This window comes from Brachycentrus maculatus, unplaced genomic scaffold (genome assembly GCF_059751285.1).
Source record: "Brachycentrus maculatus isolate JH-2025_06_01 unplaced genomic scaffold, ASM5975128v1 h1tg000101l, whole genome shotgun sequence".
Lineage (NCBI taxonomy): Eukaryota > Metazoa > Arthropoda > Insecta > Trichoptera > Brachycentridae > Brachycentrus > Brachycentrus maculatus.
The window spans coordinates 148,232-168,033 of NW_028280855.1; the positions used below are offsets into that span (position 1 = coordinate 148,232).

The window sequence follows — 19,802 nt, forward strand, 5'->3', positions numbered from 1 at the left end:
GAGAAGAAAACTCCTTCAGACACATGGAACAGAACAATATCCAATGAGATATTGTTCAACATAGCGGTAGATCTTCTTACAGGCGTAACCATCGGCAGGTTGGTCCTGTGTATAGGAATGTGAAACAATCTATGTCGACGCTGTCTTAGGTAACCATCGGGAACATACAGACCAATGCTCCGGATAATTTCAGGATTATCGATCATACCGCGCAACAATCGATAAAAATGCGTAATCAAATACACATTCCTTCTAGTCTCTAAACTATTGTAGCCAAGCAAACCCTGGAGAAACTGGGTCGGGTAGAACCGAGGATAATAGCCGTACTCTCTCATGTAGAGATACCTCAGAAACTTATGGAATTTTTCTACCGTAAGAGAGTACTTAAGCTCCTGTGGCCCCTAAATCATCGATCCACTCTCGATGGACCGATGGTGTTAAGATGTTTGGAGCGCTACGTGCAGCGCAGTCAAGGGATAACTGGAGAAGAGTCATTGCTTCCACAAGGGTCACAACCCTCAGCAATTAGGTGGAAGACGGAAAAGAGCAAAAAAGGAAGTCAATAAGCAGGCGCACGGTGTGAGGCGCCTTGCTAACATTTCGCGCGCCGCAGTTTGACCATCCCTGGCGTGAATATCACACAGAACCGTCAGTACACACTCCGTACCCGACGCACTCGTTCAAAGTTCAGTCTCTTGAAAGAATGTGTTTATATGATTTTTTTGTCGTTCGTTTTTATCATACAAAATAGCAAATATGTTTCAATGATTACGTATGTACTCTTGTTAATTTAACCTTCGTTTATTTCCTACTGCTTCAAATGTTCATTTTCATATTCTTTTTTGCCATCTCAACATAGATTAAGAAGAATATGGAAGTCTGCTGAATAAAAAGCTTCTTTAATCTCCCCAAAAGATGTCTCTAGTATAATTCTAGTGATTCAAGCACAATGTTTCGATATTGGTTCATATATGGTATATAGAACCCTAAGAATTTGAGGAGTGTGGTTGTCAATCATGGGTAGAATTTATAATCTAGCCATTTATGCGGTTACGGCTGTCATATGCAGGTTTAAGTGATCACTTAACACGCGTGTAACATTCACCAATTCTACCCATTATTGACAACCACACTACTCAATTTCTTAGAAGTTCTATATGTATGAACAGATTTAGAAACCTTGTTCTTGAATCATTAGAACTTCACTAGAGACATCTATTGGTGAGATGTAAAGAAGCTTTTTCTAAGCAGAAACTCTTATATTAGTATGTGAGGTCCGAATCCTGGATTATAATCACACATATGAGAAACGCCAGAAAATATCATTTTTATTTTTATTATTTAAAAAAATTAAGTTTATGATTAATTAACGTTTTATCTGAATTAACTAGAAGATGAAAACATCTGTAAGTTATTTATTGTAACTGCAGACAGTTGGTAGAATTCCATATTGAATTGTTGGGTAAAATATCTAAAATAAAACACGGTTTTTGTTGGATTGAATTCTTCATTTATTTATGTATATTTTAATACGTGACGCGTTTCGTCTTCTTAGGACATAATCAAAACACATAAATAAATGTAGAATTCAATCCAACAAAAACCGTGTTTTATTTTGGATATTTTACCCAACAATTCATCTGTAAGTTTTCGAAACTAGTCGTATATATAAATAATTCTCATTAAGTAGTATAGTCACGTGTTTATTTTTTAAAATAATGTAATAAATTGTTCACTTACGTCTGATTTAAGTACTAAAGGCTATCGTAAATTTATTACAATTCTACGTTAGCGCGGTATTTCAAAATATTTTCTCATAACGCTCACTCCTTTCAAGAACGTCATAAATCGTAAATTTTCAGTTGTGCATGTTTTCGGAATGCCCAGAAAATGTACTATATCCCAGCAAAAGAGGCATATTTTTAACTTAATATTTACCCGCTACAGGGCGGAAAGTGTTGTTTTTGCATTTTTAAGAAAATGTATTGTATAATTATTTTTTTAAACAAACTAAATATTTTTCAAATGGAGAAAAAACCTTCAGGATTTACCTAAAAAGATCTGTCGCATAGTAAAAAGTTCAATAAGTGGCTTGATATTTATTTTCAATACATTTCTTTATATTCTTAAACTTAAAAAACGATCTCCTGAAAAATCGAGTTTTCTAATATATGACGTTGTTGAAAGGAGTGCGCTATAAATGACACGTATTTCTCTCGAGGAAGTCATGAGAAATTCCATCACTTCCTGAACATCCAGAGTATTCCATGGTTTGGGGTTCGATTCCTATTCGAGAATGGATCAATATCCCGACATTAAGATGAGAGGACAGTCCGTATTGAAGAATGCGGCTAGATCGCAATTACGAAATTCCTAGATTTTAATAAGGGACGTATTCCAGGTAGGATATTTATATGCCTTCAGCTTTATATACAGGGCGGCGCAAAATTCATCACCCTATGGGAAGATGTTATAACTTTTTGCAAAAGGCGTCGTACGTCGATCGTATTTGACATTTCGCTCACTCCTTTCAACAACGTCATAAATAAAATAAAAAGATTTTTCAGGAGATCGTTTTTAAAGTTTAAAAATATAATAAATTGTATTAAAAGTAAATATCAAGTCACTTGTTGAACTTTTTACTGTGCAACAGATCTTTTAAGGTAAAACCTGAAGGTTTTTTCTCCATTTGAAAATATTTAGTATATTTAAAAAACTAATTAAACAATACCTTTTCTTCAAAATGCAAAAACAACGCTTTCTGCCCTGTAGCGGGTAAATATTAAGTTAAAAATATGCTTCTTTTGCTGGGATATAGTACATTTTCTGGGCATTTCGAAAACATGCACAACTGAAAATCGACGATTTTTGATTTATGACGTTCTTGAAAGGAGAGAGCGATTTGTGATATAGACAGCTATATCACAAAGCAGTATACAAACAGATTTGATAAAACGGGCATAAATGTATATCAACACTGGCGGCAGCAACAACTTGACGGATATCATATTTTCCACTTAGCAGAAAAAATGGATGTACCAAATAAAGTTTTTAAATAACATTTTTTGACATCTCATCAAAGATGAAGAAGAATATGGAAGTCTGGGCATTTACGGGGCTGACGACCGTCATATGCTGGTTAAAAAGATAATATTGCGACAATTTTTTAGCCTGGTTATGGCATTTTCAAACGAACGTTCGTTTAAAAATGCCATAACTAGGCGAAACAATTGTCACAATCTTAATTTTCATGTGTTTTTTAAAAATAAAATACAACTTAATATAGGGTAGACTGGGTACGGTTGAAACAATTTTGCTTATATTGTCCATAGTATTGCTCTTTACAAGTCAAGCGATGATGAAGATGCATTAAATACAAGAACGTGTTTCTGTCTACTAATGGGAAGTATTATTTCAGTACCCGGTGTGTTATTTTTAGTGGCAGATCAAATTTAAAAAATATATCCGATTTGTTTCAACCGTCCCCATACCAGGGGCAGTTGAAACAGTGACTGGGGTCAGTTGAAACACACGCAAATAAATCAATATTTAATATTGTAAGACGTTTTATTCATTATTTATTTTTGTTTTATAAATAATTATGGCACCGCATGACAATATTAATCAGTCTACAGATATGTAATGAACAAAAACAACTAAAAACAATAGCATTAAAAAAAAAACAAATTGAACGAAAATAATCTTTGAATAAACTAAAAGGAAACACTTCTTCCATTTTGATTAGTCATAAATCAAGTGAAAATCTAGCTTTGGGATCATTCCGAGTCGCAATTGTGGCAAACATGGCTAGGACCACCTTTTGTGCAGTCTTCTTGAGTCCACAGTTTACAAGTGGTGCACTGCATCCACTTTTCACCGGATCTGCTCTCTGAATACAGTGACAGACAAACAAGACAATAGCACTCGTCCTCTTTTGATGATGATTCCTGTTGCGTATTATGATTATTTTTTTCCTTTAACGATCCTTCTACTTTTTCCTCCATCCAATCTTTTCTTGACTTACTTAGTTTTCATCCGTTTCAACCTTATTTCATGCTCCTTTCTTATCTCTTCTTTCTCTGTTTTTTTAGTAGCAAGTATTTTGCAAGCTCCTGCTCCTGCTCTTTATTAAAAACTTTGTTGTGGGGTTCATATGCCATTTTCTTCTTCACCAGATGCATCTCGCTTTCGTATATATCTAATGAGCGAACAGTGGTTTAATCCATGCTTTTCCGCCGCTTTTCGCAGTGAATCTCCTACTTTAACCTCCTCGTAAGCGTATGTATACCTCGACAAGTCGACCTCCCCTCTCGAAGTCTTTCTTGCGCGCACTCTCGGCATCTAGAAAACAGGAAAACTAAAAAAATATGTTGTTTCAACCGTACCCACAAAAAATGTTTCAACCGTACCCAACCCCTCCTTTAGGTGGAAAACAGAAAATGGTAATGTTAACAATAATGGCACATTAAAACCAATCACTGTATCGTGTTCTACAAGCTTCATTTCAAACACGAAATCATACTCAATAATATCGTTTCAATAGAAACCGTAATAAACGGAAAATTCTCAGAACAAAAATACTTACTTTTGGTTATCAAAATACAATAGGGCCTCCTACAAGCAACTGCACCGTGCGGCGAGCGATGCAACACTGATATTCGTGTTTGAACTTGTTGTCCGCTTTGTTCGTCCCTTGGACCCTTCACCCTACCGCGTACGGTTTGCAAGATATTTGCTCTGTTTCAACCGTCCTTTGTTTCAACCGTACCCAGTCTACCCTACTCAAAAAAATCTGTGCTTGATTTAAAAATTAATACATAAATTAAAATGGAGTTCTACAAATTGAACGCAAAATCAATAAAAACTTTAATCATACATAAACTAACTAAATAACTTACCATCACGCCGCTTCCCCGCAGGGGTAGGCAAAGAGAATAGAACGCCACACCACTCTGACTTTGCAAACTTCTTCGCCTCTACCACGTTCATGCATCTCCTCACACACACCCGCCGATTATTACGACTCTTTACCTGACCACCATTAAGTATTTGGCATACCTGATCGTGCCATGTTTTTCTCGGTCTTCCTCTGCTATTTTTTCCACTTACATTCGCCTCATAAATTTCCCAAAAATTAATACTCAAATTAAAATGGAGTTCTACAAATAAAACGCGAAATACTATTATCATATTTACAACATTTTGAGTGTGTCCAAATACTTGTTCACAAAATCTGGATTATCTCCAATTACAGGAGTTATATAGAACTTCCAAGAATTTGAGTAGTGTGGTTGTCAATAATGGGTAGAATTGGTGAATGTTACACGTGTGTAAAGTGATCACTCAAACCAGCCTATGACGGTCGTAAGCCCCGTAAATGCCCTGACTTCCATATTCTTCTTCATCTTTGATGAGATGTCAAAAAATAATACTTTAATCAGACATCATTCAAGTATTTGAAAAACTTGATCGTGCCAAGTTTTCCCCGGTCTTCCTATTACCAACCACATAAAGCTTCATGGATTTGTTTTACCGTTCTTTCTACACTCGTTCGGTTCACGTGTTTCTTCGATCTTGTATTTTATTAAGGTTACTTGCGAAATAGTAGCTCAGCGCGAATCTCAACGACTTACCAGAAAATACGGTTTGCATGGTAATATCAACGTAATACAGTAAAACCACGATATAACGGACCACTTGGGGGGGGGGGGAGGGGGAGTGCGTTTAAGCCGAAAGCTCGTTATATAAATAAAGGTTTAAAAAAAAAGAAAACGTTAACTCGAAAATATGCAATTTTGACTTAATGACTCATAGTCACTACGTAGTTTTAAATATCATATATCGCTCACTCCTTTCAAGAACGTCATAAATCAAAAATCGTCAATTTTCAGTTGTCCATGTTTTCGGAATGCCCAGAAAATGTACTATATCCTAGCAAAAGAGGCATATTTTTAACTTAATATTTACCTGCTACAGGGCAGAAAGTGCTGTTTTTGCATTTTCAAGAAAAGGTATTGTTTGATTATTTTTTTTGAATGTATCTACTAAATTTTTTCAAATGGAGAAAAAACCTCCAGGTTTTACTTAAAAGATCTGTTTCGCAGTAAAAAAAATAATAAGTGGCTTGATATTTATTTTTAATACATTGTATTATATTTTTAAACTTAAAAACGTTTTCCTGAGAAATCATGTTTTTTGATTTATGTCGTTCTTGAAGGAATTGAGCGATATATGTGGTTTTACAAGTAAATTCAACTTAAAGTTTAAAAGCGGGTATTTTATTCAGGCTGAAAGCTTTAAATAACAGGGATTTTAGAGTTAACTTTTTTTGCCAGTATATCCACGAGATGAACAATACAAAACACAAAACAAAAATTATTTTTTTCAACAAAATTTTGAGTGTGTCCAAATACTTTTTCACAAATCTTAATTATCTCCAATTATAGGACCTCACATACAAATATAAAAGTTTCTGCTCAATTATAAGCTTCTTTGTCTCGCCAATAGATGTCAATAGCGAAAATTCTAGTGATTCTTGTTTAATGTTTTTTTAGTATTTGAATAACTTAACGTCCAAGTGACTCTGAAATCTAGCTACGGCTTATGCAACACCGCTTATCATGACCCTACTCAGACTTCAACTTTTTATAGCATATGCCTACTCGTGAGTGCATTTACTATTTATGTTTGAAGTTGCTATTATTTCATGTAATTCATGAGTGAAAATTCTAGGCAAAAACACTCGCTGTTATACAATGTTTCACAATTGGATCGTATATATAGAACTTCCAAGAGTTTGAGTAGTGTGGTTGTCAATCATGGGTAGAATTGGTGAATGTTAGTCGAGTGTTGAGATGTCAAAAGAACATTGTATAAATTGTTAACAATATTGAAAGAACATTTTTATTTTATATATATATATATATATATATATATATATATATATATATATATATATATATATATATATATATATATATATATATATATATATATATATATATATATATATATATATATATATATATATATATATATATATATATATATATATATATATATATATATATATATATATATATATATATATATATATATATATATATATATATATATATATATATATATATATATATATATATATATATATATATATATATATATATATATATATATATATATATATATATATATATATATATATATATATATATATATATATATATATATATATATATATATATATATATATATATAAATATATATATATATATATATCGTAGTCATACGGGAGAAAGTGACCAAGTGCCTTGCTTTACAAAAACGTGATCATTGACTATTTGTTATCTTACTAGCTTAATATTGCCCTGAAAAAATCCCCAAGGGTTCTAAACTTGGAAGTATAATACATTGAGTTGTTAAAAATGACTAACTGCATTGGTGTTTATTTTCTTGCCAAGCAAAAGTGACTTAAATGGCCCTGCTGAACATTTTACGTTTTGGTAGTTGGTCACTTTCTCCTACGATACGATTACGATGTATTATACTGGCCGGATTTTTTGACCGTTAAATAGAAGTCCGTTATATTGAGGTATCGCTGTACTGTGGTTTCGCAATAATTATCTAGTTATTATGGAATTTTCTTCCGAACCATTAATTAGCGTTTAGCCAGGTCTTACGTCGCAAAAACTAGTTTTGTGGATGTAAGACTAACTAATAACGAACATAATACGACATTACAGCAATGCCAATATAATATATAACAATAACAGGATATTGTTATAAGTTCCTCAGCGGATTGACGACGTTTTTCTTTGATGACGTCGTTTTTTTTAAACCATGAATGATAAAGAGAGTATTATATTAATAATAATAATAATAAAACCCTTATCCGCACCCCAATGGTGCATAGGGCACTGCGTCATTTAAACGCAGTGTTATCTTAATCATTAACACATGAAGGAAAGGTGATCAGCCCTCCGCTTAAATATTATATATAATTCCTCCGTGTTATATTACCATACCACAAAGTTAAAAATGCTTTTGAAATACTAAATATATCTTAATTCTGTTTTAAAAGCCGAAAAATACATACCGCGGTTTTAACTGAGTTTATGTTTGAAGTGATCATAAGTAGGAGTTCCGCAGGGCATTGGTCTTGTACCCATTCCTAAAGCGAATTAATATTAAAAGCCGAAAAATACATAGCGCGGTTTTAACTGAGTTTATATTTGAAGTGATCATAAGTAGGAGTTCCGCAGGGCATTGGTCTTGTACCCATTCCTAAAGCGAATTTATATTAAAAGCCGAAAAATACACAGCGCGGTTTTGACTGAGTTTATATTTTAAGTGATCATAAGTTGGAGTTCCACAGGGCATTGGTCTTGTACTCATTCCTAAAGCGAATTAATATTAAAAGCCGAAAAATACATAGCGTGGTTTTAACTGAGTTTATATTTGAAGTGATCATAAGTTGAAGTTCCGCAAGTCTTGTATCCATTCCTAAAGCGAATTAATATTAAAAGCCGAAAAATACATAGCTTGGTTTTGACGGTGAAGTGTTTACAAGTGGAGGTTCCGCAGGGCATTAGTCTTGTACCTATTCCTAAAGCGATTCAATATTAAAAGCCGAAAAATACATAGCGCGGTTTTGACGGTGAAGTGTTTACAAGTGGAGGTTCCGCAGGGCATTAGTCTTGTACCTATTCCTAGCACGATTCAATATTAAAAGCCGAAAAATACATAGCGCGGTTTTGACGGAGTTTATATTTTAAGTGATCATAAGTTGGAGTTCCGCAGGATACTGGTCTTGTACCCATTCCTAAAGCGAATCCATATATAAAGCCGAAAATACATAGCGTGCTTTTGACGGAGTTTATATTTGATAGTGAGGTATTCACAATTGGGAGTTCCGCAGGGCTTTGGTCTTAAGCCCATTCTTTAAGCGAATCAGTTAATGAAAAATTAATGTCTTAATCTATTTTAAAAGCCGAAAAATAAATAGCGCGGTTTTGACTGAGTTTATATTTGAAGTGATCATAAGTTGAAGTTCCGCAGGGTACTTGTCTTGTACCCATTCCTGAAGCGAATCTATATATAGAGCCGTAAATACAAAGCGTGGTTTTGACGGTAAAGTGTTTATAAGTGGGAGTTCCGCAAGGCACTGGTCTTGTACCCATTCCTAAAGCGACTTAATTAATGAAATTGTAATTTATGTATTAATTTTTTTAATCAAACACAGATTTTTCGAGTCTCTAAACTTAGAAGACTTTAAAAAATCTGTGTTTGAGTTAACAATTAATACATAAATTAAAATAGAGTTCTATAAAGTAAACGCCAAATCAACAAATAAAGAAATTGTAATAAATTGGTTCTGTATTAAAAACTGAAAAAAAACGAATCAATATTAATAGCTGAAAAATACATAGCGCGGTTTTGACGGTAAATTTGTTTATAAGTGGGAGTTCCGCAAGGCACTGGTTTTGTACCCGTTTCCAAAGTGACTTAATTGATGACATCAAAATACCTTGATTCTGTTTTAAAAGCTAAAACGTACATAGCGCGGTTTAGACAGTTAAGTGTTCACAAGTGGGAGTTCCGCAAGGCACTGGTCTTGTACCAATAAGTTGTACAATACATAGCGTGGTTTAGACGGTGTTTATAAGTGGGGTTCCGCAGGGCATTGGTCTAGTGCCGGTTCCTTGAGCGAGTGCGCGCAGTACGAGGCCGCGTTGTGCGAGGCGCGCCAATGCGCCCGGGTGCATGAGCGCCGAATGCGAGTCAGAAGTCGCTTCTTCCCTCTTCGTCCGTCTGCTCGCGTGGGTCCGGCCGCGCCACATGCTCAAGCGGCGCGCCTCGAAGCGGTTCGTGCTCGCCGAGTCGGGCGACGGGGACAATGTCATCCCGGCCATCAGCCTCGAGCGGCGCGCGAGCCTCGACCGGTACGGCGAGGAGAGGCGTGGCAGCCTCGCGGAGCGCTTCGACGGGCTGGTCGACCGGCTGGACGAGCGGCTGGACGAGCGGCTGGACGAGCGGCCGGACGAGCGGCGGGGCGAGGACAGAGACGCGCCGTACGGCGAGGCGAGGAGGCCCAGCGTGGACGGGTACGACGAAGACACGAGGAGGGCCAGCCTGGAGTTCTACTGCGGCGGGATCGAGATGAAGACGCCGGCTAGGAGGAAGAACAGCGAGGGCGAGGCCGCCAGGCATTCCAACATGTTGCGGACGCCTCAGGCTACGCTAACGTAAGTTTTATTTTTTGACATCTCATCAAAGATGAAGAAGAATATGTAAGTCTGGGCATTTACGGGGCTGACTACCGTCATAGGCTGGCTTAAGTGATCACTTTACACGCGTGTAACATTCACCAATTCTACCCATTATTGACAACCACACTACTCAAATTCTTGGAAGTTCTATATATATATGAACCAAATTTGAAACGTTGTTCTTGAATCATTACTCCCATATTTATTGTTAATTCTTGGGACTATCAAACCTTCGTTGTGTGTAAATCGTGTATCATGGTTGTGTACTAGAAGATTTTGATATTTTTGTCTAGTTTGTTGTTTAACGATGATATTCATAATGTGTGAGATGGTAAAGTTCCTTGTCATTTGATAAATATCACAAAAGGCGTAAATGCTTTGACTTGCGTAATACCTTCTTACAATGATTAAAGAAAACACTTGTTTTTTACCACTTGAGTTTTATTATAGACTACATGTTTCAGAAGTTAAACTTACATCATTCAGGTCTGTATAATAACTAAAATATAAAATATAAAATTGTTCTATAAATAAGGAGAGGGAAAAGTAAGGGGAAGGGGTTAGTCAAGGGACGGAGAATGAAAACAAAGGAATAATGGAAAGCAAAGGTGAAGAATTTTGAAACAATATATTATTGCAGGAGTCCGCCTCCGTAGTGTAATGGTCAGCACGCTCGGCTACCGTTCTGGAGGTCCCGGGTTCGATTCCCAAGGGGGGTAAAATAAATATAAGTGATTTATTCACCATAATATTTATTCAATACTACCATGGACTGGTACCTGAAGCGGAGGCCTGCTCACCTTTCCTTCATGTGTAAACGATCAAGATAACACTGCGTTTATATGACACAGTGCCCTATGCATCATTGGGGTGCGGATAAGGGTTTTATATATATATATATATATATATATATATATATATATATATATTTATATTATTTAATAAATTATTATTAGAATTTAGGTTTTATTGGTTTTCTAAATTTTCAAGATAATTCATAATTTGGCCTTTATATGGAACAAGGTGTAATAACTAACTCTCCCCTCTCCTTATTTATAGAACAATTTTATATTTTAGTTATTATACAGACCTGAATGATGGAAGTTTAACTTCTGAAACATGTAGTCTATAATAAAACTCAAGTGGTAAAAAACAAGTGTTTTCTTTGATCATTGTAACATGTCTTACCACAAAGTTAATGCCGAAACAATAAATAAAATAATACCTTCTTCGTCAAATAACTTTTAGACCTTGAACTCGATCCTCGTAAGTGCGTCAGTCGGTTTTACTACTGGTTTAGTCGCTAAGCCTACTACTGTGCGGTAAGCCTAATTAACGCACTGTAGATTCTAACTTTCTCCCGACGAAAACCGGCTAGTTCCATTTTTTTTTATTGGTAGGCAATGGATCATTTTAATATTGTGTTATTATTGGCTAATAAATAATAATAAATAATAAAACCCTTATCCGCACCCCGATGGTGCATAGGGCACTGCGTCATATAAACGCACTGTTATCTTGATCGTTTACACATGAAGGAAAGGAGATCAGCCCTCCGCTTCAGGCACCAGTCCAGGATAGTATTGAATAAATATGACAGTGAAAAAATCACTTATATTTATTTTACCCCCCTTGGGAATCGAACCCGGGACCTCCAGAACGGTAGCCGAGCGTGCTGACCATTACACTACGGAGGCGGACAATTGGCTAATAAATTAATATGAAAAATCACAAGACTATCGGTAGCATTCTTATTGGAATCTGTAGGGAACTAAGGGAGATATTAAGGTATAACTTTAAATATTTTTGTAAAACGGAAAACGGACACCGCCATACGTCATCAAATTTTACGTCATCGGGTGTGTTACGGAGCGGATCCCTTTATGTATCTGCTTTATAGAGCTGTAATAGTAGTAGTGTGGATTCGTTTCTGTGACCTCATTCGTTACCAACTTACGAAAACAACGTTTTTACGAAGGCGAATTTTGCAAAAGAAAATGATGAATGAAAATATTGATTTTATCGGCTGTTATAAACACACCTATTATTTGATTTTCGTCCGCCTCCGTAGTGTAATGGTCAGCACGCTCTTCTACCGTTCTGGAGGTCCCGGGTTCGGTTCTCAAGGGGGGGGGGGTTGTCAAATAAATACAAGTGATTTTTACCCTCCAATATGTATTCAATTTTTCCCTAGACTGATGCCTGAAGCGGAGGTCTGATCACCTTTCCTTCGTGTGTTAACGATCGAGATAACACTGCGTTTATATGATGCAGTGCCTTATGCACCATCGTGTGCGGATGAGTGCATGAAGGTATTTTCAAGTATTTGAAATACTCGATAATCCCAAGGTCTTCCTCTGCTTCTATTACCATTCACGTCATAAATTGCATAAAACTCCTAAAATAAATACTTTGTAATGACCTCTCGATCCATCTTCGTAGCTTCAATTTTCGCAAATTTACAGTCTGGTGATGTTGGTAACGACGAAACCCGGTCACCGATCTAATAAAATATACGTGCGAAAAACTATATAGTTGTCTTTTTATTAAATAATTCTTGGAAGAAAAACACAGCGAATACCGCTCACTTCTTTCAACAACGTCATTTATCAAAAATCGTAAATTTTCAATTGTGCATGTTTTCGGAATGTCCAGATAATGTACTATATCCCAGCAAAATCGGCATATTTTTAACTTAATATTTACCCGCTACAGGGCAGAAAAAGTTTTTGCTTTTTGAAGAAAACGTAATGTTTACTTATTTTTTTAAATATACTAAATATTTTTTAAATGGAGAAATAACCTTCAGGTTTTACCTAAAAATATTTTTTGCACAGCAAAAAGTTCAATTAGTGGCTTGATATTTATTTTTAATACATTGTGTTATTTTTTTAAACTTTAAAAACGTTCTCCTGAAAAATCAAGTTTTTTGACATATGACGTTCTTGAAAGGAGTGAGCGATATGTGAATTCTTAAAATGTTAGTGATAAGGAAATTTAAAATAGCAAGGTATGTAAATATTGGAATTACACAGTACGGTTACCAAGAAAACCAGTAAAACGTTGGCTTAATACAGGCTGGCGCAAAATCGATCACCCTATAGGATGTTATAATTTATGAGTCGTAAAATAAACCCTGAGGAGGGCAAGGCTTTGTTGCCGAAACTAGTTGGTTATTCATATTATTTATTTGACATCTCATCAAAGATGAAGAAGAATATGGAACTCTGGGCATTTACGGGGCTGACGACCGCCATAGGCAATGAAATGCTAATAGATTGAAAATATTTTTTACAATTTTTTTGCTCTTAAAATTTTTAAAGAAATAATAATATAATGAAACACTTATCCGCACCCCAATGGTGCATAGGGCACTGCTTTATATAAACGCAGTGTTATCTTGATCGTTTACACATGAAGGAAAGGTGATCAGCCCTCCGCTTCAGGTACCAGTCCAGGGTAATATTGAATAAATATAACAGTGAAAAAATCACTTATATTTATTTGACCCCCCCTGGGAATCGAACCCGAGACCTCCAGAACGGTAGCCGAGCGTGCTGACCATTACACTACGGAGGCGGACGAAAGAAAACACATGTTTTTTTACCACTTGAGTTTATTTTATGACGATTAGTTTCGGAAGCTAAACTTCCATCTTCAGGTCTAAATGTAAACTTAAACATAATAAATAATTAAGTTTACAACATTTGAAGTGTGTCCAAATTCTTGTTCACAAATCTGGATTATCTGGAGTATTTTTCATATTATTTTTTGACATCTCATCAAAGATGAAGAAGAATACGGAAGTCTGGGCATTTACGGGGCTGACGACCGTCATAGGCTGGTTCAAGTGATCACTCCTATTATTGGAGATAATCCAGATTTTAAAAAGTATTTGGACACACTCAAAATGTTGTAGTCGGTGTTTAATTAAAATTAGCTCATTGTAAGAAAACACTTGTGTTTATTTATGACTACTAGTTTCGGAAGCTAAGCTACCATCTTCAGGTCTAAATATAAACTAAAACAAAATTACTTACAAACTGTTATAAAAATAAATAAATAAGTATTTGCAACAAACATTTAAGAAATTTTGTAATTTTTAAATTTTTAAATACTTGAAAGTGGTCAGGTTAGGGGTCGTAACAATCGGCGGGTATGTATGAAGAGATGCATGAACGTGGAAGAGGCGAAGAATGTTTGCAAAGACAGAGTGGTGTGGCGTTCTATTCTCCATGCCTACCCCTGCGGGGAAGCGGCGTGATGGTTAGTTAGTTAGTTAGTTTATAAAGTGTGCCGCAGAGTATTTGCGAAAAGCATTTAAGAAATTTTGTTGTAGTTTACATTTAGACCTGAAGATGGTAGCTTAGCTTCCGAAACTAGTCGTCAACTAAACTCAAGTGGTAAAAAGACATGTGTTTTCTATCATTTTTATATTATATTAATGGTCAGCATGCTCGCCTACCGTTCTGGAGGTCCCGGGTTCCAAGGGGGGTTTAATAAATATAAGTGATTTTTTCACTCTAATATTTATTCAATATTACCCTGGACTGGTACCTGAAGCGGAGGGCTGATCACCTTTCCTTCATGTGTAATCGATCGAGATAACACTGCGTTTATATGAAGCAGTGCCCTATGCACCATTGGGGTGCGGTAAGGGTTTTATTATTATTTCTATAATAATTTAACAGCAAAAAGAAAAATGTAAAAAACTGATATCTTCAATCTGGTAGCATTTCATTCCTCGCTACTTTATGTACAATACACAGGTACTTCTGTCTTTATCATGGTATTACAGCGTTATTATTATTTTTTTCCTGTTTTTTTTTCTTTATAAAACAACATTCGGATAGCACATTTTTGCGAGTCCATCAGTCCAAGGAGATCCACTAACCAACTTCATTCCACACACTTCACAGACAGACAGTACGCTAATTCCTTTCAACAACGTCATATATAAAAAATCGACAATTTTCAGTTATTTTTTCAGAATGCCCAGAAAATGTACTATATCCCAGCAAAAGCGACATATTTTTAACTTAATATTTACCCGCTACAGGGCAGAAAGTGTTGTTTTTGCATTTTGAAGAAAAGGTATTGTTTAATTATTTTTTTAAATGTACAAAATATTTTTCAAATGAAGAAAAAACATTCAGGTTTTACCTAAAAAGATGTGTTGCACAGTGAAAAGTTCAAAAAGTGGCTTGATATTTATTTTTAATACATTTTATTATATTTTTAAACTTTAAAAACGATCTCTTGAAAAATCAAGTTTTTTGACATATCTCTCACTCCTTTCAACAACGTCATAAGTCAAAAAACTTGATTTTTCAGGAGATCGTTTTTACAGTTTAAAAATATAATAAAATGTATTAAAAATAAATATCAAGCCACTTATTGAACTGTTTACTGAGCAACAGATCTTTTTATGTAAAACCTGAATGTTTGTTCTCCATTTGAAAAATAATAAAGTATATTAAAAAAAATTAAACAATACCTTTTCTTCAAAATCCAAAAACAACACTTTCTGCCCTGTAGCGGGTAAATATCAAGTTTAAAATATGCCGCTTTTGCTGGGATATAGTACATTTTCTGGGCATTCCGAAAACATGCACAACTGAAAATTGACCGTTTTTTTTATATATATAACGTTGTTGAAAGGAGTGAGCCATATGATAGATTTTCGAATGGTGATTTTTTATTTATTTATTTATTTAACTACCTTATTCCTCATATATTGCGTACGCTTGTGTTACTTTCAACAGGTGGCGCTGCCATTGGAGTAAATATTTTTCAGTATCCAACAACCATACTATACACTAAAATAATACATCTATCAAAAATTGGTATTTACCGTGTTAAAAATGAATTTAAAAAATGCATATTTAATCATTTAAAGAGATAATAATTTACAACAAAAAGAATACTGTCATATTATAAATGATTTAATAGCAAAGTTCTTATCTTCGCGGTTTTTCTGCTGATAACGAAATGTATTACTGGCAGGTGAGTGCCATTATCTCGTATAATTGATTTTTATCGGCTGGCAACAATGCCGACCTGGTAGTGATGGGATTAATCAATTTAATAATCGGACGATCGAAAGTCGACTGAAACAGTCGAATTGTTCAATCGAGCAAAGCCTCCAGTGACAACAAGAAGGCCATCATTATCTCCGCCATCTGCAGTTGAATATCCACAGTGACGGGACCTTAGCAAGCTGATCTCCGGCATTACCATTACACAGTGAGGCGTCCTGTATAACATCTTGGTCATGCTGCAGCCCAAAAAGACCGAGAAGAAAGTGCAACAATACGGCGGCTCCACTTTCCTGCCTTCAGACTCAGACGATGGATGACGTTTTTCATTAATATATTTAAAAAAATTTTTTTTCATTATCATTTTCAGATCGTAATCCATACCTGTATAAGCGCCCTTGAGGTAGTTTTTTACGAAAATGGCGCTGTATAAATCATCCAAAATTATTATTATTATTATTGATAGGCGAGCTGGGTAGACGCTCGACAGGGGAATTAATATCGCGGTCTCAATTTTTGACTATTTCAAATTAAATAAATGATGAGAATCTTATTAAAAATTACCTTGACATGATAACATTTTGAGTGTGTCCAAACACTTGTTCACAAATCTGGATTATCTCCAATTGTAGGAGTTATTTTAAACATTATTTTTTGACATCTCATCAAAGATGAAGAAGAATATGGAAGTCTGGATATAATCCAGGATTCGGATCTCACATACTAATAAAAGAGTTTTTGCTCAAAAAAAGCTTCTTTTCATCTCACCAATAGATGTCTCTAGTGATTCATAAGTACTCTCTTATGGTAGTCCAAGTTTCTGAGGTATATCTCTACATGAGAGAGTACGGGTATTATCCTTGGCTCTACCCGACCGAGTTTCTCCAGGGTATGCTTGGCTACAATAGTTTAGAGACTAGAAGGAATGTGTATTTGATTAAGTATTTTTATCCATTGTTGCGCGGTATGATCGATAATCCTGAAATTATCCTGAGCATTGGTCTGTATGTTCCCGATAGTTACCTAAGACGGCGTCGGCATAGATTGTTTCACATTCCTATACACAGGACCAACCTGCCGATGGTTATGTCTGTAGGAAGAGCTACCGCTGTGTTGAACAATATCACGCTGGATATTGATCTGTTCCATGTGTCTGAAGGAGTTTTCCGAAGCGGGATTCTTCTACACCTTTAAGTCTTCATGCTTACTTTTTAATGTATAGTAAAAACCCTTACCGCACCCCAATGGTGCATAGGGCACTGCTTCATATAAACGCAGTGTTATCTCGATCGTTTACACATGAAGGAAAGGTGATCAGCCCTCTACTTCAGGTACCAGTCCAGTGTAATATTGAATAAATATTAGAGTGAAAAAATCACTTATATTTACTAAACCCCCCTGGGAATCGAACCCGGGACCTCCAGAACGGTAGCCGAGCATGCTGACCATTACACTACGGAGGCGGACAAAGTATAATGTATACGCCTTAAATATATTGTTTATAATGTATATATTAATTTTTTTTGAATAAATTAAAATTGATGGACAGACTATTCGAATGATTGTCCGAATGAACGAGGGCCTGCGATCTCGACTGTTCCCACCGCTAGGGATGTGCGTGTACACCAATGGCGAGACGCGAGAGCGAGTCGGCGATAGGCCGATTTTCCTCTATTTTTCTTTCCCCGTCTGGTCGGGGTACGGCTATAATCGTCGGCGTGCGGCGGCGACATGTGCCGAATATGCTCGCGTATTTACAACCGAAAATGGCTCATTTTTAGTCGAAATATCGACCGATTCGCGCGTTTTGTCGAAGAAAACGGAAGCCCTCTTTGACAGCTCGAAACTCCACCATGGCGGCTAGAAGCGGACTGTCTGCGGCCGGCGTCGTTCAGAGGTTAGTTTTTAGCCCAAATATTTACACAGGTACCTCTGTATTTTTGAAATTTGAACGGTGCTCTTGAGTTTTCTTGCGCGGGTAGGTACTTTTTTTTTTTTTTACTATAATACAGTAAAACCTCGTTATAACGGACCTTCATTTAATGGACTTCGGATATAACAGAAAAAACTACTACTTCTACCATTACGCCGTTTCCGCAGGGGTAGGCAGAGAGGATGGAACGCCACACTCTTCTGTCCTGACATACACTCCTCTCCTCCTTCACATCCATACATCTAGTAATACATGCCTTCCGATTACGCAGACTTTTGACACCGCCAGATTTTAGGTTCTGATTGATCTGATCGTGCCAAGTCTTTTTCGGTCGTCCTCGTTCTGTTTTCCCGCTCACATTCGCCAAATATATTTTCTTAGTCATTCTCTCGTTATCCATTCGCTCTACATGTCCATACCACCGTAAAGAACTCTTCCTAATCTTTTAAATTATTCCTCGTTCAGCCTTACATTCCTTTCTTTTATCTTCGTTTTTAATTCTGTCATACAATGATTTTCCACACATTCGTCTGAGGGAGGGTATTTCAACAGCGTTCACGCTGCTTTCAATCAAGACAAATGTAAAAAGTATACGAATTGCTTTACATATGAAACATCTTCACGTCGTTTCCACGTAGGGATAAGCAGAGAGGATGAAACGCCACACACTTCTGTCTTGACATACACTACTCGCCTCCTTCACATTCATACGTCTAGTCATACATGCCCTCCGATAACCAGTATAAATACTATAGTAGTATTTATAATCAGTCTTGATAAAGAAGCGGTTAGCTTGGAAACCGGTAGACATTATAATTAAGTTGTAAACTCAAATCAAAACACAATGTATTTTTATTTCTCGAAATAATATATCAATATGATCCACAAAGTTAATGCTTTCAATATTCAAAACATAAAACAAAGTTGTTTAATTTTATTAAGTTCAAAATATAGTTCGAAATTTCGTTTGCGTTTTGTAATCTAAATACGGTGTTTATATTTTCAAAAATATGTATTTTTTTAAATTTTATTTTAAACCAATTTCTATACAACGACTATGACTTTATGGCTTTCGGCTTTGACGGACACCGCCTCCCCGCAATTAGTCCGTTATATAGATGTTTTACTATAGGTATCTGTTTTAAATTCGACCGGAGCTGTTTTGTAGCGTGCTTTCGTGCGCGGGTAGGTACTACTAAATGCCCCTCGCTTTCAATCGCCTGACAGCGTCCAATGTCACGTTGGATTGTCAATAATATCGTAATGGATCAATTTCATGGTGTGTTATTATCGGCTTATAAATTAATACGAAAAATCACAAGACTATCTGTAGCATTCTTATTGAAATCTTTAGAGAACTAAGGGAGATATGAAGGTTTGAACTTATAGATAGATATTTTAATAAAACGAAAAACGGGCAACGCTATACGTCATCAAATTTTACGTCATCGCGTGTGTTATGCGACTTATCCCTTTATGTTTCTGCTTTATAGAGATATAATAGTATAGGGTTTTCCAATAAGAGGTTTCATTTTGAATAGCCCGCTATCTGGGCAGCTGCCA

At 35.7% G+C, this 19,802-nt stretch overlaps 1 protein-coding gene across 9 annotated transcripts in view; it reads left to right on the forward strand.

The window, feature by feature from the left end:
* The window catches only part of ACC (acetyl-CoA carboxylase), a 108,298-nt gene that overhangs the window by 26,209 nt on the left and 62,287 nt on the right, over positions 1–19,802 (forward strand). For 2 of the 9 annotated variants that reach the window (XM_088258640.1, XM_088258641.1), the window contains exon 1: positions 9,319–10,244. The exons of 5 other annotated variants lie outside the window; for them this stretch is intronic. In XM_088258640.1, the coding sequence (XP_088114766.1) occupies positions 9,763–10,244 (482 nt within the window). In that variant the 5' untranslated portion in view covers positions 9,319–9,762. Of the gene's footprint in view, positions 1–9,318; positions 10,245–18,014; positions 18,204–19,802 lie in introns of those variants that run through there. 2 more of the 9 variants (XM_088258647.1, XM_088258646.1) reach the window with 2 other exon arrangements.